The sequence below is a fragment of the Rhinopithecus roxellana genome, chromosome 16 (assembly GCF_007565055.1).
Source record: "Rhinopithecus roxellana isolate Shanxi Qingling chromosome 16, ASM756505v1, whole genome shotgun sequence".
In the NCBI taxonomy this organism is placed as follows: domain Eukaryota; kingdom Metazoa; phylum Chordata; class Mammalia; order Primates; family Cercopithecidae; genus Rhinopithecus; species Rhinopithecus roxellana.
The window spans coordinates 55939506-55963706 of NC_044564.1; the positions used below are offsets into that span (position 1 = coordinate 55939506).

General features: G+C 40.5%; 2 protein-coding genes across 2 annotated transcripts in view; one reads left to right on the forward strand and one right to left on the reverse strand.

Moving 5' to 3' along the window:
- SPATA6L (spermatogenesis associated 6 like) overlaps nt 1–22964 on the reverse strand; it is a 63373-nt gene extending 40409 nt beyond the window's left edge. Inside the window, exons 1-5 of the mRNA XM_030919637.1 lie at nt 22685–22964; nt 22461–22505; nt 18133–18270; nt 13448–13496; nt 4167–4208 (exon numbers count right to left, since the gene is read on the reverse strand). Of these exons, the coding sequence (XP_030775497.1) occupies nt 4167–4208; nt 13448–13496; nt 18133–18270; nt 22461–22499 (268 nt within the window). The 5' untranslated portion in view covers nt 22500–22505; nt 22685–22964. The remainder of the gene's footprint in view (nt 1–4166; nt 4209–13447; nt 13497–18132; nt 18271–22460; nt 22506–22684) is intronic.
- On the forward strand, nt 18530–21489 carry PLPP6 (phospholipid phosphatase 6). The gene has a single exon (XM_010389185.2). It carries the CDS (start codon nt 18614–18616, stop codon nt 19502–19504), a length of 891 nt encoding a protein of 296 aa, XP_010387487.1. The 5' UTR covers nt 18530–18613; the 3' UTR covers nt 19505–21489.
- Nucleotides 22965–24201: the final 1237 nt, after the last annotated feature.

The window sequence follows — 24201 nt, forward strand, 5'->3', positions numbered from 1 at the left end:
CCACAGCAGGCAGCACTACGATCCCTATCAAAAGCCTCCTCAGTCCCCTCTGCCTTAGCTGAGACATTTGCTAGTCTCATCTTCCTTCTCCTATGCTCCCTTAAGAAAAAGAAAAGCACACACCATAAAACATCAAAATAACACAACAAAACAGGGAAAATGTAACTGTTTTAAGCATAACTGATTTAAAACTTTGTTAAAAATAAGAATCTATACCAAAATACAACATTTATGTCAGACATTACTCCATAAGTAATCAAAGGACAGTGACAGTCACTTTATACAGAAGGAAAGAAAGAAAACAAATCATAATATGGGAAAATGAAAAATTTTAAGAAGTTTTAAATTTAAGGTTGTCACAGTCATTTCTTAAAAGTAGATCATAAAATAGGATAAAATATATTTTTATCTACTTATTTATTTAGACAGAGTCTGGTTCTGTCACCCAGGCTGGAGTGCAGTGGTACGATCTTAGCTCATTGCAATCTCTGCCTCCCAGGTTCAAGCAGTTCTCCTGCCTTAGCCTCCCGAGTAGCTCGGATTACAGGCACCTGCCATCATGCTCAGCTAATTTTTGTATTTTTAGTAGAAACAGGGTTTCACTATGTTGGCCAGGCTGGTCTCGAACTCCTGACCTCATGATCTGCCCGCCTTAGCCTCCCAAAGTGCTGGGATTATAAGCGTGAGCCATGACATACTTTGCAAACAACAAATCCAATTGACAGTATCCAGCATTAACTAGGATATGGGGAATGGGAATGCCATGCACTCCTGGATGCAGTAGAAGTATTAGAACCTTATTGGGGATCAGCTTACCCCAGTTTAAAAGGCATGGCTCAATCTAAGAATTCTATTATTTGTAAATATACCAAGAGAAAAATATTTTTATAAAAATGTGAAAGCAAAGAAAATCTAAATGCTCAACAATATTAATTTATGGATAACACCACCACTATGGAAAAATACATAGCTATTGAAAATGACAAGTAAACTATAGGTAACAATGTAAAGTAAGAAAAGTAAAACCCAAAATACTATGGAAATACTGTTTAGAGACCTATAAAAAACACACACATAAATTAATAAAATTATTTATAGCTATCAAAATAATGATGTAGGCCGGGGCAGTGGCTCACGTCTGTAATCCCAGCACTTTGAGAGGCCGAGGCGGGCAGATCACCTGAGGTCAGGAGTTCGACACCAGCCTGGCCAACATGGTGAAACCCCGACTCTACAAAAAATACACAAAAATTGGCTGGACGTGTTGGCAGGTGCCCATAATTCCAGCTATTCAGGAGACTGAGGCAGGAGAATCACTTGAACCCAGGAGGCGGATGTTACAGTGAGCTGAGGTTGCATCATTGCACTCCAGCCTGGGCAACAGAGCTAGACTCTGTGTCAAAAATAAAAAACTAAATTTAAAAAAAATGTAGATTTATGCTTTTAGAAATGACAACATAGGCAAGGCATGGTGGATCACGCCTTTAATGCCAGCACTTTGGGTGGCCAAGGTGGGAGGACTGCTTGCATCCAGGAGTTTGAGACCAGCCTAGGCAACACAGTGAGATCCCAGCTATACAAAAAATACTACTAATAATAAAAATTTAGCTGGGCATGGTGCATGTCTGTAGTTCCAGCTACTGAGAGGCTGAGGCAGGAGAACTGCTCAAGCCCAGGAGGTCATACCACTGCATTCAGTCTGAGTGACAGAGTGAGATCTTGTCTCAAAAGATATATATAAAAAATAAAATTAAATTTAAAAAAATTAAACAACAATATAACAGTGACATACAATGGGGAAAGCTAATAACAGAAAAAAATGTATGTGATGCTATGCAAAAATTCCATATCTATGTATTCTTCTATCTACAGAGAAATATCAAGAAATATGTTCACCAAAATACAAATAAAGGTTCTCTCAGGATTACATAATTTGGGAATGCTTTTTACAAGCAAAAATTATGAAGCTATTTTCATTTTCAGAAAGAAAAAAAAAGCAGAAATGTGTAATAACAAAGATCAGAAGAGAATTTTCTGAGTTTTCAGTGTTTTCTCTCTCTCTCTCTCTCACAGACACACACACAAGTGCGCACGTGCGCGCACTTCTATGCCAACAACCCTAAAATCACTAGATAGCTATACTGAAAGACTATTTATGAGAATTGGTGCCACTGAGTGGCAGGTCCTAACCTCTCTCACCAGCTCAGGTCTTACATCATTCAAGACACACTGCAAAGCAAAAGTACCACAGAATAGCTTCCTCCTAGAATCTCATTATTCTAGCACAGGGGTCACAGACTCTTTTTGTAAAGGGTCAGACAGCTAAATGTTTTAGGCTTTGTAGGCCATCTGTTCAAAACTACTCACCTCTGTCATTGCTCTGCAAAAGTGGCTATAAACACTACTTAAACGAACGAGTATGGCTATGTTCCAAAAAGACCTGTATTTAGGAATAATGAAATCTGAATTTCTTTTTTTTTTTTTTTTTGAGACGGAGTCTCGCTCTGTCGCCCAGGCTGGAGTGCAGTGGCCGGATCTCAGCTCACTGCAAGCTCTGCCCCCCGAGTTTACGCCATTCTCCTGCCTCAGCCTCCCAAGTAGCTGGGACTACAGGCGCCCGCCACCTCGCCAGGCTAGTTTTTTGTATTTTTTAGTAGAGACGGGGTTTCACCGTATTAGCCAGGATGGTCTCGATCTCCTGACCTTGTGATCCACCCGTCTCGGCCTCCCAAAGTGCTGGGATTACAGGCTTGAGCCACTGCGCCCGGCGAAATCTGAATTTCATATAATTTTCACATCACTAAATATTCATTTAAAAAATTCTTTCCAACCATTTAAAAATGTAAAAACCAAAAAGAGTTTGGCAATTCCTCACAAAGTTAAACAGCTAACATATACTCCATTTGCTAGGTATATACACAGAAGAACTAAAAGCAAATACACAACAATTTGTACACAAGTATTCAAAACAGCATTATTTATAAACATCCAAAAAGTAGAAACGTCTTAGTCTATTTTCTGTTGCTTATAACAGAATACCTGAAACTGGGTAATTTATTTTTAAAAAGTTATTTATTTCTTGCAGTTATGGAGGCCGAGAAGTCCAAGGTTGAGGGGCTGTGTCTGGTGAGGGCCTTCTTGCTGGTGGGGACTCTGCTGAATAGGCAGGTGACACAGGGCATCACATAGTGAGGGTGCTGAGCATGCTAGCTCAGGTCTCTCTTCCTCCTCTTATAAAGCCAACAGTCTGACTCCCATGATAACCCATCAATACATTAATCCATGAATAGATCAACCTATTCATAATGGCAGAGCCCTCATTACCCAATCTATATAGAAGAATATTATTCAGGCACAAAAAGGAATTAAAATCTGATACATGCTACAACATGGCTGAACCATGACAACATTATGCTAAGTGAAAGAAACCAGACATAAAAGGTCACATATTGTAGGCTTCTATTTATATGAAATGTCTAGAATGAGAAAATCAACAGAGACAGAATTAGTGGTGGCCAGGGCCTGGAGGAGGAAGGAATGGGAAATGATTGCTAATAAATACAGAATTTCTTTTTGGGGTAACGAAAATGTTCTGGAATTAGTGGTGATGGCTGTCCAATCTTATGAACATACTAAAACCAACTGAATTGTACATTTGAAAATGATGAATTGTATGTGATTTAAATTGCAACAAAAAATGTGGAAACCATTTCTAGTTCATGGGCCATGCAACAATGGCCTACAGGCTGGATTTGGCTAGGGACTATAGTTTACCAACCTTGTTCCAGCAACTAACAAAGAAAATGTCTTAGGGTTTCTCTCTCTCACACAGCCCGCCGCCCCCCCGCCCCCCACCTCACAGATTAGAACACAGCCAAAGGCCAAAACTTGAAATCAGCTAAGCCAGGACTGAAAAATTGTGGAAAGACAAGGAGTCTGTTTAAGTTATGCTCCCTGTCACCAAACACCATAAAGTTATTATTCTGAAAATAGACAAAATTTAATAGATTGGCAGAAAAAAGGCATGTGTTATATAAACTTATAGACATATAAAGTTATATGTTATTTTAAAACACAACTCTTAAGTACAGCACCCATTTTGTCAGGCCAAATTTATTTTAAAATTATATTAAGCTAATTTAGAAATGTATTTACTGGCACATTACCTGGAGGAACTAGCTGTATTAATTCAAACCTGGTTAGGAAGCCTAAAAAGGAAAAAATGAGATTTTAATACTTCCAAAAATTGCCATGGTCTTTCAATAATTATTAAGTTTTAAACTGTTATCATATCCATTTAATAGTAATAATAATAAAAATAATAATTAAAAATAACTCCAAACCAACATCAAATCAGGTATTTCTAGAATTAATCAATCAAGAGAGTATAATGAGAGTAACAGAATTATAAAAATAGTATTTCACTAGCCATAAAAAAGAACAAGGGTTCATGTCTTTTGAAGGATCTGGAGGTCATTATCAAACTAACGCAGAAACAGAAAACCAAATGCAGCATGTTCTCACTTAAAAATGGGAGTTAAATGATGAGAACTCATGGACACATAGAGGGGACCAATACACACTGGGGCCTACTTGAGGGTGGAGGGTGGGAGAAGAAAGAGGATCAGAAAAAATAACTACTGGATAACTTAATAACTAGTTATCATTTTAATAAGGTATTAAAAATAACTTAATACCTGGGTGACAACCTGTACAACAAATCCCCATGACACGGGTTCACCTATATAACAAACCTGCACATGTACCCCTAAACCTAAAAGTTAAAAAAAAAATAGCATTTCACCTCCTTAAAAGTATTTAAAAAAAAAGGATGCAATATTTGTCTCCTAAAAGTGCATACAATAAATAAGTGTATATATACATACAGCTCTAAAATAACATTGCAATTTTCATCTTAAATATTCAAAATCCACTTGTTATCCATTAACGTACAAAAGTTTATCTTGCTTAAAACAGTGTGCAATATGACTATACAAATTAAACATAAAATATAACTTTTTAAGGCCAGGCATGGTGGCTCGCGCCTATAATCCCAGCACTTTGGGAGGCCAAGGTGGGCGGATCACCTGAGGTCAGGAGTTCAAGACCAGCCTGGCCGACGTGGTGAAACCTCGTCTCTACTAAAAATACAAAAATTAGCTGGGTATGATGGCAGATGCCTGTAATCCCAGCTACTCGGGAGGCTGAGGCAGGAGAATTGTTTGAACCTGGGAGGTGGAGGTGCAGTGAGCCAAGATTGTGCCACTGCACTTCAGCCTTGGCAATGGAATGAGACTCCGTCTTAAAAAAAAACCATATATATATATATATAAAACTTTTTAAATTTTCTTGAGTTCAAAATATATTTAGAAATAGCGAGCCTATGTACAAAGACAAGAATAAAATTAAAATAAGGACAAGAATAAAATTCAGATCTTTAAGATAACTTAAATGATATATTAGGTTGGTGCAATTATAACAATTAGAAAATCAATGAAGATAATTCTCACAAAATAACATAACAAGTGAAAACATTTTAGTTCTTTGTTTTTGTTTTGTTTGAACCAGGGTCTCGCTCTGTCACCCAGGGTGGAGTGCAGTGGTGCGATCTTGGGTCACTGCAACCTCTACCTTGCAGGTTCAAGCGATTCTCCTGCCTCAGCCTCCCAAGTAGCTGGGACTACTGGCACGTACCACAATGCCAAGCTACTTTTTGTATTTTTAGTAAAGATGGGGTTTCACCATGTTGGCCAGGCTGGTTTCAAACTCTTAACCTCAGGTGATTTGCCCACCTCAGCCTCCCAAAGTGTTGGGATTACAGATGTAAGCCACTGTGCCCAGCTGTGAAAACATTTTAAATAGACAACAAAAGTAAAATTCTAACTTTGTAGATTTATGAAAAAATTTTGAATTTATAGGACAAAACTTTAAACGCCAAGAAACTTAAAAGCCAAGACAGCCTGAAACTTTAGGTTTTCAAAATGACAGGAGGGAATATATATTTGCCAACCATCACCCCAATGGTAATTTAAGCACTTAGTTTGATTCAGCCTCTAAATTCTTTCTTTTTAATTTTTAATTTCCACATGTTATTGGGGAACAAGTGGCATTTGATTATAAGTTATTTAGTGGTGATTTGTGAGATTTTGGTGCACCCATTACCTAAGCAGTATACACTGCACCCTATTTGTAGTCTTTTATCCCTCACTCCCTTCCCAACCTTTTCCCCTGAGTCCCCAAAGTCCATTGTGTCATTCTTCTGCCTTTGCATCCTCATAGCTTAGCTCCCACTTATGAGTGAGAACATACGATGTTTGATTTTCCATTCCTGAGTTACTTCACTTAGAATAATAGTCTCTAATTTCATCCAAGTCATTGCTAATGCCATTAATTCATTCCTTTTAATGGTTGACTAGTATTCCATCATACATATATATAATGGAATATATATATATATATATATATATATATACACACACACACACACACACACACCACAGTTTCTATATCCACTCATTGATTGATGGGCATTTGGATTCGTCCCACATTTTTGCAATTGCAAATTGTGCTGCTATAAACATGCGTTTGCAAGTATGTTTTTCATAAAATGACCTCTTTTCCTGGGTAGACAGATACCCTAGTAGTGGGATTGCTGGATCAAATGGTAGGTCTACTTCTAGTTCTTTAAGGAGTCTCTACACTTTTCCATAGTGGTTATACTAGTTTACGTTCCCATCAGCAGTGTAGAAGTGTTACCTGTTCACCGCATCTATGCCAACATCTACTATTTTTTGATTTTTTGATTATGGTCAGGCTCTAAATTCTATACAGTCAATTAATTCTCATCGTGACTCTATGAGTCCAGTGCAATGGCTATCCTCATTTTTATGAATGAAGAAACTAAACCTCAAAGAGGAAACTATAGTAATGTGGGCAAGGTCAGACTGGCTAACAGTGACAGGGTTATATTGGAACCCAAGTAGTCTGTTCTTAGGGCCTGTCCTCTTATCCGCAAGATACTTCATTGAAAAATCCTATTCTTCCATAGAGCAAGTTAATTAGGATGCTTGATAAAATAACTACACCTTTTAATTGCCTTCTGGAATGGCATCACATAATTCACACTTGCTTTAAATATCAAGGACAAAAGGAAATCATTAATGAGTGACCTAGAGAACTGTTCTTATGTTCTTTTATGCTTCATTCCACCTCCCAGGTAGAATGAAGCATAAAATGGGAATGAAATGAAAATATCCCAATTCTTGCAGGATCATTTGAAATGCTGGATTTTTTTCTGAATTTAAAGAGGCTTGAGAGAATCAGTGTTCTTACAGATGTGACCCATCTCAGAGAGATGTTTCACCTTCCTGTTTTTTAAGATTCAGGTAGAAACATAAATGCAGTAAATCAACTTGGGTATTGAATCTACTTTTTAAAGGGCCAAATGCCAAAGGCATCATTTTTTATACCCAATTGCCTTGATGGCTTCCTGAGACACATACTTGCTCAGTGACTACCCTAATCTATGCTACCTCTGTAGGTACTGACTCACTCTTTGCCTAATTTCAAACTCTTTAATCTACCTGGTATGTTAGCCTGAGACCTAGCCTGCTCCCATTCTGACTTCTACCCAGGATGGCATCAGCTCACCTGGTACTTATGTCTGGTCCTTTCTCTATATATTGCTATCATCTGTGACCTTGGTCCTAATTCTTTCAACTGAGTAACATCTCAGTTGAAAATTTCATAAAGCTTAAAAATGTAATTAAAAGTCACACCATCCACAAACCTTTCACCCTTAAGACATTGGGAAAACAAAAGGGCAAACTAAATCTAAAGCAAACAGTGGAAAGAAAATAATAAAGATTAAGCAGAAAGTAATGAAATAGAAAACAGAAAACCAACACAGAAAATCAATACATCTAAAAGTTGGTTGTTTAAAATGATCAATAAAACTGACAAACCATTAGCTACACTAACCAAGAAAAAAGAGAAAAGACTCAAATTTCTAAAATCAGAAATGAAAGAAGAGACATTACCACTGATTTTACAGAAATAAAATTTTGTTTGTTTGTTTTTGAGATGGAGTCTTCCTCTGTCGCCCAGGCTAGAGTGCAGTGGCACAATCTCAGCTCACTGCCACCTCTGCTACCCAGCTGAAGCAATTTTTCCACTTCACCCTCCCAAGTAGCTAGGATTACAGGCAAGCGCCACCAAACCCAGCTAATGTGTGTGTGTGTGTGTGTGTGTGTGTGTGTGTGTATTTTTGGTAGGGACAGGGTTTCACTATATTGGCCAGGCTGGTCTTCAACTCCTGAGCTCAAGAGATCCACCTGCCTTGGCCTCCCAAAATGCTGGGATTACAGGCATGAGCCACCGTGCCCAGCATAGAAATTTTTTTTTTTTTTTTTTTTGAGACAGAGTGCTGCTCTGTAGAGTGGTATGATCACAGCTCACTGCAGCATTAAACTCCCTGACCCAAGCGATCCTCCCACCTCAGCCTGCTGAGAAGCAAATACCACAGGCCCATGCCACCACACCCCACTAATTTTTGTTGTTGTTATTGTATGGATGGGGTCTCCCATAAAAATATTTTTAAGGGAATACCATGAACAACTTTATGCCAACAAATTAGATAAATGAAATGGAAAAACTCCTAAAAAGACACAAACTAATAAAACTGACTTAAGAAGAAACAGAAAATCTGAAGAGACTTATAATGTGTAGAGAGATTAAATTAGTAATCAAAAAACAACCCAAAGACAAGCCCAGGTCCAGATGGCTTCACTGGTAAATACTACATTAAGAATTAATACCAATTATTCACAACCTCTTCCAAAAAAATAGAAGAGGACAGAACATACCCCAACAGATTCCATGAAGTTAGCATTACCAAAACCAGATGAAGATATCACAAGAAAACAAAACTACAGACCACTATCTCTTATGATTGTAAATCCCAAAATCCTCAATGTAATACTAGCAAACCAAATCCAGCAATATACAGAAAGGCTAATATACCATAAGGTTGGTTTAGTATCTAAAAATCACATATCAATGAAATAAAGGATAAAAATCACATGATCATCTCAATAGATGTCAAAAAGGCATGTGATATGTAGAAAAGGAATGTGATTCAACGTTCCTTCATGATAAAAGCTCAATAAACTAGGAATAAAGAGGAGCTTCCTCAACCTGATACAGAGCACTTATGAAAAACCATACTTTAATATTACAACTAATGGTGAAAAACTGAATGCTATTTCCCTGCTATCAGGAAATAGATAAGGATGCTCACTTTAACTGCTTCTATTCAATTCTGTACTGGAGAGTCTAGCCAGGGAAATTAGACATGAATATGAAATAAAATGCATACAAACTATAAAAGAAGAAGTAAAGCTGTTTCTACTTGTAGATGACATAATTTTGCATACAAAAAATCCTAAGGAATCAACAAAAACTACTAAAACTAATACACAAGTTCAGTATGTTTTCAGGATAAAATATCAGTATATAAAAATCACTTGTGGGCCAGGAGCAGTAGCTCATGCCTGTAATACCAGCACTTTGGGAGACCAAGGCAGGAGGATCGCCTGAGGTCGGGAGTTCGAGATCAGCCTGATTAACATGGAGAAACTCCGTCTCCACTAAAAATACAAAAAATTAGCCAGGCGTGGTGGTGTATGCCTGTAATGCCAGCTACTCGGGAAGCTGAGGCAGGAGAATCGCTTGAACCAGGGAGGCAGAGATTGCAGTGAGCCGAGATCATGCCATTGCACTCCAACCTGGACAACAAGAACAAAATTCTGTCTCAAAAAAAAAAAAAAATACAAAAACAAAAACAAAATCAATTGGATTTCTATAAACTTGAACAAATCTGAGAATGAAATTTTTAAAAATTCCACTTACAACAGCTTCAGAGTACTTAGGAATAAATTTAACCAAAAAACGCAACACTTGTAAACTGAAAATTACAAAACATCATTGAAAATAAATCTAAAGGCTGGGCAAGGTGGCTCTTGCCTGTAATCCCAGCACTTTGGGAGGCCGAGGCGGGCGGATCACCTGAGTTCGAGACCAGTCTGACCAACAAGGAGAAACCCCGTCTCCACTAAAAATACAAAATTAGCCAGGCATGGTGGTGCATGCCTATAATCCCAGCTACCTGGGAGGCTGAGGCAGGAGAATCACTTGAACCCGGGAGGCAGAGGTTGCAGTAAGCAGAGATCGCACCATTGCACTCCAGCCTGGGCAACAAGAACGAAACTCCATCTCAAAAAAAAAAAAGGAAAAGAAATTTAAAATAACCTAAATAAATGGAAACACATTTCACATTCGTGTTTCAAAAATATTGTTAAGGTGACAATACTCCGCAAACTGATCTACAGTCAATGGAATCCCTATCAATATCCTAGCTGGCTTCTTTGCAGACATTGACAAGCTGATTGAAAAATTCTTATGGAAACTCAAGTGACCCAAAATAGCAGTCTCGAAAAAGAAAACCTAAGCTGGAAGATTTACACTTCCTGGTTTTGAAATGTATCACAAAGTCATGGTAATCAGGATTGTGTGTTGGCATAATGATAGACATATGAATCAACAGAATAGAACTGAGACCCTAAAAGTAAACCTTCACATTACTGTAAGCTGATTTTCAACAAGGGTACCAAGACAATTCAATGAGGGAAAGAATGATCTTTTATCAAATGGTGCTAAGACAAATGGATATCCATATGCAAAAGAATGAAGTTGGTCCCCAACCTCACACTGTCTACAAAAATCAACACAGTATAAATCACAGATCTAGATATAAGAGCCAAAACTATAAAACTGTTGGAGGAAAACACAGATGTAAGTCTTCACAACCTTGACTTAGGCAATGGTTTCTTAGACATGACACCAAAAGCACAAGCAACAAAGGAAAAATAGAAAAACTGAAATTCATCAAAATTAAAAACTTTTGCATTTCAAAAAATACCATCAAGAAAGCGAAAGACAATTCTAGAATGGGAGAAAATATTTGCAAATCATATATCTATCAAAGGTCTTGTATCTAGAATATATAAAGAACATTTACAGGCCAGGCATAGTGGCTCACGTCTGTAACCCCAACATTTTGGAAAGCCCAGGAGAGAGGATTACTTAAGACCAGGAGTTCAAGACCAGCTGGGCATCATAGTGACATCCTGTCTCTACAAAACAAAAACAAAAACTAGCTAGGCATGGTGCTGTGTGCCTGTAGTCCCAACTGCTTCAGAGGCTGAGGTGGGAGGATCGCTTGAGCCCAGAAAGTTGAGGCTGCAGTAAGCTATGATCGTGCCACTGCACTCCAGGCTAGGTGACAGAGTGAGACCCTGTCTCAAAATAAACAAAAAAAAAAAGACAAATGATCCCATTAAAAAGTAGGCAAAGGATCTGAATAGACATTTCCCCCAAAGAAAATACACAAATGGCCAATTATCTCACGAAAAAATGTTCAACATCATTAGCCATCAGGGAAATGCAAATCAAAACAATGATGAGATACCACTTCACACCCACAAAGATGACTACCAATCAAAATGACAGATAACAACAAGTGTTGGCCAGGATGTGGGAAAATGGAACCCTCATACATTGCTGGTGGGATATAAAAGGATTCAGCTGCTTTGGTAAATAATGTGAAACTTCCTTAAAAGGTTAAACATACAGTTACCATATTGAAACGGGAAAAGCTCCCTTTTCCCCCTCTCAGGACGTGCGATGCGGGTGTGGCTTGCTTCTTCGGTGCTCTGCCGCTCAAACCTCTAGAGGAGCAGACAGAGGGGGACAGGCTGTGGGATTCCGACCCCATGGCAGTATCTAGGGGTGAATGTTTACAGCTCCTGAAGCCCCAGTGGGTGTGTGTTACAGGGTGCTCTTTTAGTTTACCGTCTATAGGCAGCTTGTGTTAGTCAGCTCAGTTAGACCCTCTACCCTGTTGCAAGGACATAGGGGCTTTCTGTATCCCCGGGTTTCTTGCCCTGGTGTACTGGAAGAATCAGATCACACATGGGCTTGGAGAATGAGTGTGAGGTTTTATTGAGTGGAAGTAGCTTTCAGCAGATGAGGGAGCCAGAAGGGAGATGGTTTTCCCCTGGAGTTGGGCCGCTTGGCGGCCCCGGCTCTCCTCCAACCGCCCCGGCCAAACTCCGTGTCGTTCTGCCAGTGCCAACGTGCTCCTCTCGATGTCCAGCGGCTTCTCTCTCTGCCTTGCTAGGGTCTCGGGTTTTTATAGGCACAGGATGGAGGCGTGGTAGGCCTGGATGGTCTTGGGAAAAGCAACATTTGGGCGGGAAAGCAGGAGTGCCTGTCCTCACCTAGGTCCGTGGGGATGGAACCCTAGCCAGGGATTACACCCTTCCTCTACTCAGCACTTCCCTTCCTCCTTCCATATTATTTAAAGGTACCACTCTCTTCTTTTCCCAGCATTCCTGTATCAATATGACCCAGCAATTTCACTCCTAGGTATACCCAAGAGGCATTAAAACATATGTTCACACAAAAACTTATACACAAATATTCACAGCATCATTATTCATCATAGCCTAAAAGTGGAAACAACCCAAATGTCCATCAATTGATGACTAGAAAAACAAAATGTGATATATTCATCCAATAGAATACTATTTGGCCAAACAAAAATTTAAGTTCTGGCACATGCTATAATATGGATGAACCTTGAAAACATTACACTAAGAAGTCAATCACAAAGAAGCACATGTTACATAACCTCATTCATACAAAATATCCAGAATAAGCAAATCTATAGAGATGGAAAGATTAGTGGTTACCGATAGCTAGGAGGGTTGCTGGGGAATAGGGAGTGATCGCTAATGGGCATAGGGCTGCTTTTTGTAGTGATAAAAATATTCTAACTTAATGAAATACACAAAAACAATTTTTATAAATAAACAACCAAACAGAATCATACCATCCCCATCAGAGCCATCTATATTTAGTTGTTTTTTTTTTTTTTTTAGATGGAGTCTTGCTCTGCCACCCAGGCTGAAGTGCAATGGCATGATCTCGGCTCACAGCAACCTCCACCTCCTGGGTTCAAGTGACTCTCCTACCTCAGCCTCCCAGGTAGCTGGGACTATAGGCATGTGCCACCACATCTGGCTAATTTTGTTGTATTTTTGGTAGAGATGGGGTTTCACCATGCTGGCCAGGCTGGTCTCAAACTCCTGACCTCAAATGAGCCACCCACCTCGGCCTCCCAAAGTGCTGGGATTACAGACGTGAGTCACCGTGCCCGGCCAAGCCCATTTATATTTAGGAAGGGTATGTAGCAGAATCAAAAATGTGATTCAAATTTTACATAGGTTGTCTTGAAATAAATATTTATCAAACATGAACATATCACAGTTTAGAAAAGAGCAGACTTAGTCTTTTGGTTTTTTGTTTTGTTTTTCAGAGTACCTACTTTCCAAAAGGTCTACTACAGCTCCAGGATCTACTGCACTTTCAAATACCTGCAGAGAAAAATGGAGACAATAAATTTTCAAAGTTGTATTAATAAGTGCATATAGAAACTGTAAATGCCAGGTGCAGTAGCTCACACCTGTAATCCTAGCACTTTGGGAGGCCAAGGCGGGTGTATTGCTTAAGCTCGGGAGTTTGAGACCAGCAACATGGTGAAATCCTCTCTCTACAAAAGATACAAAAGATAGCTTGGCATGGTGGCTTTTGCCTGTATTCCCAGCTACTTGCGGGGCTGAGGCTGGAGGATCATTTGAGCCCAGGAGACAGAGGTTGCAGTGAGCCAAGATGGCATCACCACATTCCAGCATGGGAGAAACAGTGAGACCCTGAGAAAGAAAAGAAAAGAAAAGAAAAGAAAAAGAAAGAGAGAGAGAAAGAGAAAGAAACAAAGACAGAAAGAAAGAAAGAAAGAAAGAAAGAAAGAAAGAAAGAAAGAAAGAAAGAAAGAAAAGAAAGAAAAGAAAGAAGAAAGAAAGAAGAAAGGGAAGGAAGAAAGAAAGAAGGAAGGAAAGGAAGGAAGAAGGAAGAAAGAAAAAAAGAAAGAAGAAAGAAAGAAAGAAAGAAGAAGAAAGAAGAAAAAAAAAGAAAGAAACAAACCAAATCTAAGCACTAGGAAGTAGGCAGTTAATGAAGACCGGCCGAACTTCCTTCTTCTTCAGTATACATCCCGCCAGACCACCCCTACCACATCCACGCCTCCCTACAACTAACGCCATCCCCGACAGCACTACGTTCTTTGGGAGGGAAGAAAAGAAAAGGAAGGGTAAATTAAATTCTTCCAAGTAATTAACATATGTGAAAGCCAGTCACATAACATTTTAGAACTCAGCAGATGTATCTTTAATAAGTGTCTGATTAAAAGTTCAACAAGTGATTATAGAATAAATGAAGGATAGTTAACACAACAATAAGAAGTGCAAAAAAATCTCAATTAGATAAATCTATCACATGCTAAAAATGTCATCAACTTGACCTAGCTCTACTGTTTGTTGCTAAAAGCCCATTTTGAATCAACCTCAAAGAGTCTTGTTTGACTACCTAGAAAAACATTCTGTATACAACAGACTCATTACATGTTAACTGAATGAATGGTTTCTCTTCCCAAGCAATTGGTTGTGCTGAAAAGGAACATAAAAAGAAATTTTACCTATGCGTAACACAAAACAAAAACTAAGTACTAGCAGCTACACTCACATAGAACAAGAAAAGAAAGGGAGAAGAGTCTCAAAAGTTTTAAGTGTATCTTGAAGCACAAGAAAAACATTGTAATATCTGTCTAGCCATTGCCAAATCTTTATATTTTGTTCTTGAAATAAAAGGGCCTGGGATAGGATTGAAATAAAGGTACACCATGCCTTTCCCCCTAAGCTCTAGGCCCTAAGAAAAACAAAACGTTTTCAGCAGGGCTTGATTTCAGGCTTCAAAGTTCTGATTTAAACGGTATTTAAACTTAAACAAAAATGAAAGTGTCTCATATAATCAATTTTTGTCCTACTGACTGGATTTATCAAGCAAATGTGGGTAAGTGGGTTTTTTTGCCTAAATTATTTTAATAATCCTTTCATTTTACCCATTGTTATGAGCTGAATTGTGTCCCCCCAAAAATTCATGGGATGAAGTCTTAAACCCAGTATCTCAGAATATGACCTCAGTTTGCACATAGGGTCACTGCAAATAAAATTACGTAAGTTAGAATAAGGTCATACTGGGATAGGGTAGGCCTCTGAAAAGACTGGTGTCCTGAGGAGGGGCGGAAATTTCAGCACAGAAACTGTTTAAAAAAAAAAAAGAAAAGAAAAGAAAAAAAAAAACTTTAGGCAAAATTAAATTTATTTGAGCAAGGAACGATTCATAAACTGGGCAGCACTCAGAACTAAAAGAGGTTCAGAGACCTCTGCTGCTGCATTATGGACAGCAAGCTTTTACAGGCTGACGTGAAAATAAGACAAAGAAAATACATTTAATTGGTTGGAGTGGAAAGACCCTAGTTAGAGATCATTGGCAGTTTCTGATAGTTAAAGTCTCTAGTTAAAGGTTAGTTGGCAATTTCTTATCAGTAAAATCTCTAGTTAGAAGTTCACTGGTGGCATCCATTTGGTAAAAGTCTATAGTTTTACTGTTTACATTGGGCTTCAGTTTGCTTATGCAGCAATTTAAAGCACTGGAGCTGCCCCAGCCTAATGACTTTCCCACTCGTTTTTTTTAACAGTACACACACAGAGTGAATGCCATGTAAATATTGGAATTACACTGCCACAAGCCAAGGAACTATACCAGAAACTAGGAGAGAGGCCTGGAATAGGTCTTTCCCTAGTGCCTTTAAAAGAAATATGTCCCTGCTGATACTCTGATTTCAAGAATTGTAGCCTCCAGAACAGCAAGACCATGTTTCTGTTGTTTAAGCCACTCCATTTGTGGTACTTCTGTATAGCAGCTCTAGGAAACTACCATCCATACCTAAGGATTTTCTCAAGTATGATCTTGGGGAGTAAATGATCAACATGAACTGCTTGAACAATGGCTCATATATTCTTATGAGTAATTTGTTTACCCAAATGCCTCAGAAAATTCCATTTTGAATTAAACAGAAGATCCAAGGAAGAGAAAATATTTTCACCGCCTGCTGAAAGTAGTTGCAGCTAGAGAAGGGAACAGATACAAGGACGCTAAAACCAACAGGAAGAAAGGAATATGAACCCAAACAACTCATGTAAGAGGACAATTAATTGAGTGAATTTTATAAAATGAAAAAATGGTTCCATGATTTGTTTGACTAGTAATCTCAAATGTACAGCTTTTCAACAGAGCAGAAGTGGCATCTGAAATGTGACTCAGGCTCATTCTTCTCTTTGACAAATCAAGGAGGTTGGAGTTATCTAGTTGTGTGCTTCTATGATTTTGTATCTTTGGGCTTCTTATAAAAATATTTTTAAAGACTTTTACAGGCCAGACGCAGTGGCTCATGCGGTAATCCCAGCACTTTGGGAGGCTAAGGTGGGCAAATCACTTGAGGCCAGGAGTTTGAGACAAGCCTGACCAACATGGTGAAACTCTGTCTCTACTAAAAATACAAAAAATAGCCTGGTGTGGTGGCAGACGCCTGAACCTGGGAGGTGGAGGGTGCAGTGCCCCAAGGTCTTGCCACTGCACTCCGGCCTGGATGGCAGAGAAACATTCTGTCTCCAAAAAAAAAAAAGAGGCTTCCACAGAGCAAATTCAAAATTGATATAATAAGAAAATTATTGGGATGGGGGAAGACTGCATTTTTACCACCAACTTTTTACCACTTCTTTTTTTTTTTTTTTTTTTTTTTTTGAGAAGGAGTCTCGCTCTGTCCCCCTGGCTGGAGTGCAGTGGCGCGATCTCGGCTCACCGCAACCTCCGCCTCCCGGGTTCCTGCCATTCTCCTGCCTCAGCCTCCCAAGTAGCTGGGACTACAGACTCCCACCACCATGCCCGGCTAATTTTTTGTATTTTTCAGTAGAGACGGGGCTTCACTGTATTAGCCAGGATGGTCTCCATCTCCTGACCTCGTGATCCCCCCGCCTCGGCCTCCCAAAGTGCTGGGATTACAGGCATGAGCCACCGTGCCCGGCTCTTTTACCACTTCTAACATCTAAATGGGAGAACTAAGTTCCTTTAGATTCTGATTATATGTACCAAGGTTATAGCCATTTATTTCTCTCCTCTTTTATCCAGCCAGTTTTGGTACATTCTTCATTTAAATTAATAGGTTGTGATTTATAAAAATATTACATACAATCTTAGCCCTTCAGAAAATTGATCTTCATCTCCTCTCTCAACCTCAGGTTGAAACAGATAGGTCACTTTCTGGGCATCAATTTCCAGACCTTTAAAAATGACATGCTCTACTCTGTAGCCTTCCTTCTCCCCAGATCTCCCTTAGTGACATTGTTTGGGGCAACATCATTAGACTTATTAAAATTAAAACTGATTCCATCTCCAAATTCCAAAACAAAAATGTTAAGAGATTGTCAGTGATGACATAATAATAACATCAATATTCTATGAAATAATTTAGTGGGAAGAGAGCTGGAAATGTTTTGATTATTTATATCACCATGTTATTCACCAGAATGGAATCTAGCTTTTATCACTGTAGCTTAATAAACCAGGTATGAGCTGAGGAAAGAGTAAATCTGAACAGCCTTTTTATTTTGTTACAGGATTTTAATTACAGGATTTAACTAATTTCATTTTTTTTCATTATTTTTCTTGGTCTAACACAGTTTTTTCTAAGGTCCACAGCTTATTAATAATCCCTTTCATAAATGTAATGCAACTACCTCTAACACCTCCAAAAACATTCAGAAATGCTCTCCTTGCTCTAGTTAAAAAATGCCATGGGAGTGCCAAGAATAGGAAACATCAACGGGGGTATTTAGCACTAGATTGACAGAACTTGGCTCAGACCTGCATTACAAAAGCAAGTCTTCCAACTGTGGTTTTGCTTCAAGGCTGACTGCGGTTTTGCACTGTGCTGAAGTGCTTTTGGATAATTTTTTTGAAGGAAATTTACAAAATAATGCTGTAAGAACTGTGTTCTTTATAAGAACTCTTAGGTTACCTTCAGACAACAAAAGCCAATAAGAAAGTCAAGATCACCTTTTCAAATCTCATGCTCTGCTGAATCATAATGGGGAACGCAGAGGGAAAGCTGTTTGTCTCCAGGTACTGATTCAGGAGGTAGACCCCGAGGTACACATCTTGCTTGCCAGGCAGGAACACCCCTGGGCAAGAAATCTTAAAAAGAAAGAAAACAACAAACAAGAGAGAGAAAATAGGCTTTCCTTTGTTTTGTTACACGGGGATCTATTTCTTTTAAGCTCCGACAGACACTGACATTTTCCCCATCACCTCATTCCCTCACCTGTACCTCCCAGCGCCAACGTCCTCCCTCCCCTCTGCTCTCCTCACATTGGAAATTCCAGTTCCCTCACAGGTCTCCACCAGGTGTCACAATCGCGCTCTCGCCGGCTCCTCTCCCCGCCCCTCCAGGATGGTAGTGCGGAAGCGGAAGAGGCTGCAGGGCCGGGAAGCCTCCGTTTAGTCTGGCCTGGTCCCGGGGTCCGGGCCGCCATCCGCAATGCCAAGTCCCCGGAGGAGCGTCGAGGGACGGCCGCTGGGCGTCTCCGCTTCGAGCAGCAGCAGCAGCAGCCCCGGCAGCCCAGCCCATGGCGGCGGTGGCGGCGGCAGCAGGTTTGAGTTCCAGTCCCTGCTCAGCAGCCGCGCTACCGGCGTGGACCCCACCTGCGCCCGGCTCCGTGCGTCGGAGAGCCCAGTACACCGCCGCGGCTCCTTCCCCCTGGCCGCGGCGGGCCCCTCCCAGGCGCCCCCGCCTCCGCTGCCCGAGGAGGACCGCATGGACTTGAACCCGTCCTTCCTGGGCATAGCCCTGCGCTCCCTGCTGGCCATCGACCTGTGGCTGTCCAAAAAGCTGGGAGTGTGCGCGGGAGAGAGCTCGTCGTGGGGCAGCGTGCGACCCCTTATGAAGCTGCTGGAGATCTCGGGACATGGCATCCCCTGGCTGCTGGGCACCCTCTACTGCCTGTGCAGGAGCGACAGCTGGGCCGGGCGCGAGGTGCTGATGAACCTGCTCTTCGCCCTGCTGTTGGACCTGCTGCTGGTGGCCTTGATCAAAGGGCTGGTCCGCAGGCGCCGCCCGGCCCACAACCAGATGGACATGTTTGTCACTCTCTCGGTGGACAAGTACTCCTTCCCGTCGGGCCATGCCACAAGGGCCGCCCTGATGTCGAGGTTCATCCTGAACCACCTGGTACTGGCCATTCCACTGAGGGTGCTGGTGGTTCTGTGGGCCTTCGTCTTGGGCCTCTCCAGGGTCATGCTGGGGCGGCACAATGTCACCGACGTGGTTTTTGGCTTTTTTCTGGGCTACATGCAGTACAGTATCGTGGACTATTGCTGGCTCTCACCCCATAATGCTCCGGTCCTCTTTTTACTGTGGAGTCAACGATGACACTATCTCATTGATGATGGCACCAGGAGGTCTGAAGGTTGCCACATTCGATGATGCCAACCTAAACCAGCAGCCATCCCGCTTGTCCCTCTTAGGCATTTCAGGCTTCCTTTGGGATTTCAGGTGTCCCACCATCTTGATGTGCTGCTAGGCTGGAGCACATGCTGGCCATTACTGAACACAGCCATATTAGGGAAAGCAAAAAACCCTCTATTGCTTATTTATTCAACAACTGTTTGTGTCTCCAGGACAACTGCAAAGAAACCAAGCTGAGGTGGTTATACTGTTGCTGTTAAAAGTTGGTATCAGTAAGATTTGTGTTTTGCGGTAATCCCTAAATCAACATACCACTTGTAAACTGAACTTTGAGAAAGAAACATGATGTTCATTCTGTAAATATACATGCAGACAGGCCATGTACTAATCCTAGTCCTTTTCCTGAGGTAGATTTTAAACAGTATTTTTAAAGTTCAAGACATAGGTTTTTCTAGTTTATTCCCTGAAGATCTGTTGCCATAGTTGGGAGATTTCTTCTTAATCCTGATTTTCTTGGTAAGCTTTTTTACTTTATTTTCTCTTTATTATCTCTATCCATATTTGTGGATCGTGTAATGGGAAAAGAGATTATAATACTTGTCTTTCTCTCCTCTCCCTCCACCCCTCAAAAGAGCTTTATGTATTTCCCACTACTCCCTGTCTTTTAGCATTCAGAGAAGAAGCCAAAAACTTGCTTAAAGAGGAAACACTTAAAAGGTAGGCATATCTAAGATGCTCATAGAAAAGGAAGAATGGGACATAACCCCATGCTTATTTCTGTTTACAACCTAACATGGCATGAGAGAGGGCAGAGAAACTAAGTTGCTGGGGAGAGTCAGAAGAACTGAAAGTTTGGGAATAGGCTGACCACATATTATGCCAGTGACCAGTATGACAGGAGGGGCCCTGCTGCCAGTCATCTCCACTGAATAAAGAATAATGCTCCTCTATCAGGGTAATAAAATGGGAAAAGAACGTCTTCTCAATGTAAGAACGTAAGCTTTCTCGTATATACCTGTATGCTACAGTTTTTCACATGGAATTCCGTTTTCTGAGGTACAGCACATTTTAGGTAACAGTATTTAACTTGAAATTCATCAGGGGAGTCTGCTGCTGTACCAGGCACAAGGTATAATTCCAAAATTTCTGTTTACATTGATCTTTACATTTAAAGCTGTTCATCCATGGTGCCTCCCCAAATCATAAGACCAAAGACCACCAAACGCAGGGTAGACTCTGCTCATTATTCTTTGACCCAGAAAGACTGGAGAAGGCATGTGCTTTAAATGCTGCTCTACCTGAAAAGAAATCCTTTAAATTACCTATGGAAGTGATGTCCTCAGATAATCTTAATGACTGTTTTGGCATTTATAAATAGAAATTATTATGGACTTTGATCTACCATACTGAGGTTCGGATAGGAACCTGGAGAATGGCTGTGATAAGTAGGTTTTGATTGAGTGAAAGCATGAGCTTGTTCAGAGTGAGGGACACACTGAAAAAGAAACAGCCATGCCTCAAAATCAAATCATTTGCATTCCCACAACATCCTGAACACCGACTACCTCTTCACTTGCTAAAGCAGCTAAACTGTGAAGCTCTAAGTGGGTTGGGTTTGTTGTTTAACCTTAGTGAGATCCTTTGTTTTAACTGCAGCAATATTCAGGCCAGATATTTGGAAGCAAATGATATTTCCTCTTGCAGTGTCCACAAATCTGAATATGGGGGGCATGAAATTAGGCTTACCATCTAGTTCATAATTACAATTTTGGAATTCCCTGTTTTAGTTGCTAGGGCCTGAGTTTTCTGACTTTTAAAGCATAGATCAATTTCACCTGATGTTTTTGAAGCATCCTAAGTACTGTAGAGTAGAAAACTGATTTCTTTGTGAATTGTACACTGAGGAATGCCTTTTAAAAATCAAAATAAAATTAGCCAATAATGGTGAATGAAGTGAGATGAAAACTTGCTTAATTTTTGCCTTGATGAGGAGGGAGACTGATTTATCACTTAGCTTCTCAAGAGTTCCTTCATCTTCCTGCACAATTTTTAGAGCTTAAAACTGGTATAGCACGACTTAATATGGTCTAGCCCTATTTGCTGTCAGCAAAGTGGGACAAATCCAGGAAATTTTGATCACCTTTCACACCCACATGTATGATGAAACCACAGCATTTGCCAATTGTATGGAGGTCAACCAAATTCCGTGACAATTTCCTGTTAGCATTATGCTTGTAATCATAGCCAGGAGAAAAGCCCCTAGAGGAAAGGTGGCATGACATTCTGTTACTAACTACATGGAAGGATTGGAAAATGGAAACTGAAATAAGAGAGAATGATAGACGCCCAAGTAGAAACCATGGAGTCACTCTGCAACAGCACCTCACTTAGGAAAGGTTTGGTAATTACAAAATATTTGTTGATCGATTGATTTCCCTTTTGGAATTAGCAAGCCAGAGCCATCACTAAGGGGAGAATAGCATAGGAAAATAACTGATTGCTTCATAGAGTTGGCAAATAATCAGGAAGTGATGGAGCTTTTTAAAATTATTCCCTGGTTATTTAAAGAAGTTTAAAATCCGTTCACAAATCTTTATCCAGGAGAAGAAAATAAAATTCTACCTGGACTTAATGCAGGGTTGTTTGAAAATAATAAAAAAATTCATGATAAAGATAAGAAACATGTTAACTTTAGAACAGAAAAAAAAAAAAAGGTGGAAACAGGTGGAGCTGAATTAAATGTTAAGAAGTCAGGGAAAACCAATATGGAGAATCTTAAGGACAAAAGTACGATCTGTCCCAGAAGATAATGATGTGTTTGTGGTAAGTGGGGGATGTGGGGGAGGGTTGTTGAAAACCACCTGAGACTATTTAAGAGTCCGACTTGAGGTTAAGGAGAGGGAGTTCATCGATCTCTTACCGCCCGGATCTGCAGCTCCACCACCACCTCCAGAGGCATCGTTCCCTGCGTGGGCGAAAGGACTGGAATGAAAAGATCCTTTTGTGCCGAGCCTTGGACCAATTTTTCTTAGTTTAGCTCAATCCCTAGGGCAGATGTTCCCAGAAGCTTCCCCAGTCCCCACCCCCCTATTCCCCTCCGTCCCCCCCCAGCCCAGGTCCCTCCCACCGGGACGGGTCTCTCACACTCTAAGCTGGAGTGCAGGCTTCCAGAAGGCGGAAGCGTGGCGTTGCCAGGGACACTCAAAGGCGCAGTCTTCCATCGTGGAACGCGCGCGAGGCCCCAGCGCAGACGCGCGTACTCGTGGTGCGCCGCTTGGAGGCGCGGTCGCTGTCCCCCACGCAGTGCTCCCAACTGGAGAGACTGGCCCTGTCTGGCGTGGTAGGCGGATAGAGAAACGCCGACAATCCCAGATTTCTTTCCATCAGCTCCTGTTATCCTCAATTACCATGTTTAAATGTTTACCGTTTCCATTCTGAAAGTAGAATGAGATCATAGGTCTGTTATAATTTAAATAGTACACATGTTTAGTAGCTGCACGACCCCCAAGCCTAGGAATTTCTGTAACAGTTCTCATTTAATATAGTTGCCTATTCCTAAAAATACTCTTTTGCTTATTAAATGTTATGTTTGCTTCGGAAAACATGGCCACCGTCAATAACAAACGTGTGCTAATTAGAAACACAAGGTTAATTCTTAAACAGATTTAAAAGTTAGGTATCCCCTGTTAGCAACAATAGAAGTATGTCAGTCTCTCCATAACGGTGTCCAGCCTTTTCTGGGGTTTAGTTTAAGGCAAGCGTTGAGTAGCCCAATGGCTAGTTACTGTATTTGCCAAAATCACAGTTACACTGTAAAAACTGTCAGAGGTAGTGGGCAGAGCAAGAGTTCTGAATGGGTAGGGGACATTCACTATATATAATAGACAAAAATGAAGGAAAGGAGCAGGTAGTGGCTCCTTCTAGCAATCCAAAAAATCTAGGAAGGCCAATGCTGTCTCTGAAAAAAAATTTTAAATCCTAAATTGTGTTTTTAATAAATGACTAAATAAATTAGTCATTTATTACTAATATTTTGCATTAGGGAGTTATACAATTGGAAATAGTGCAGAAGGATGGTCAAAACAAGATTAGGTATTCATTTTGGTAACTGAAGTTTATTTCCCTGGAAGGGAAAAACTTGGTATGATAAGGAAGGGCATATTGTGTCCTTATCCAGTTCCTAGTGCTGTGTCTCTCTGCATACCAAGAGATACAGGTGGGCACCTAGCTACCTATAGTGTCCAGATCATTGATTTGTCACTCACAACTTGCTGACACCCAGAGTGATGTGGGACAGGACCTGTGATGATCCTAACAGGTAGGTCACCAACACCAATGCTAAGAAATCAAGGAGAGTGACAAGCAGAACAAATTAATAAATAGCCAGAGTTGTATTGGGAGAGAAGAATCAGTCGTTATTGAGGATCTGCAAAGTGCTAGGGACATTGCATATGCTAATTCATCTCATCCCTATAATAACTCCATCAGGGAGATATTATTATCCCTATTTTATGATGCAGAATCTAAAGCTAGACAGCCTTTTACTAAAAGCCACAGACCTAATAAGGGAGCAGCCACATTTGAATCCAGGTGTGCCCTACCACATCACTGGGTCTGCAACATAGACATCTTGTTGATCTCCAGAGACACAATGTTCCATC

Excerpts from the sequence above, each read along its gene's own strand:
- PLPP6 (XM_010389185.2), top strand. The coding sequence starts at position 18,614 with ATGCCAAGTCCCCGGAGGAGCGTCGAGGGACGGCCGCTGGGCGTCTCC.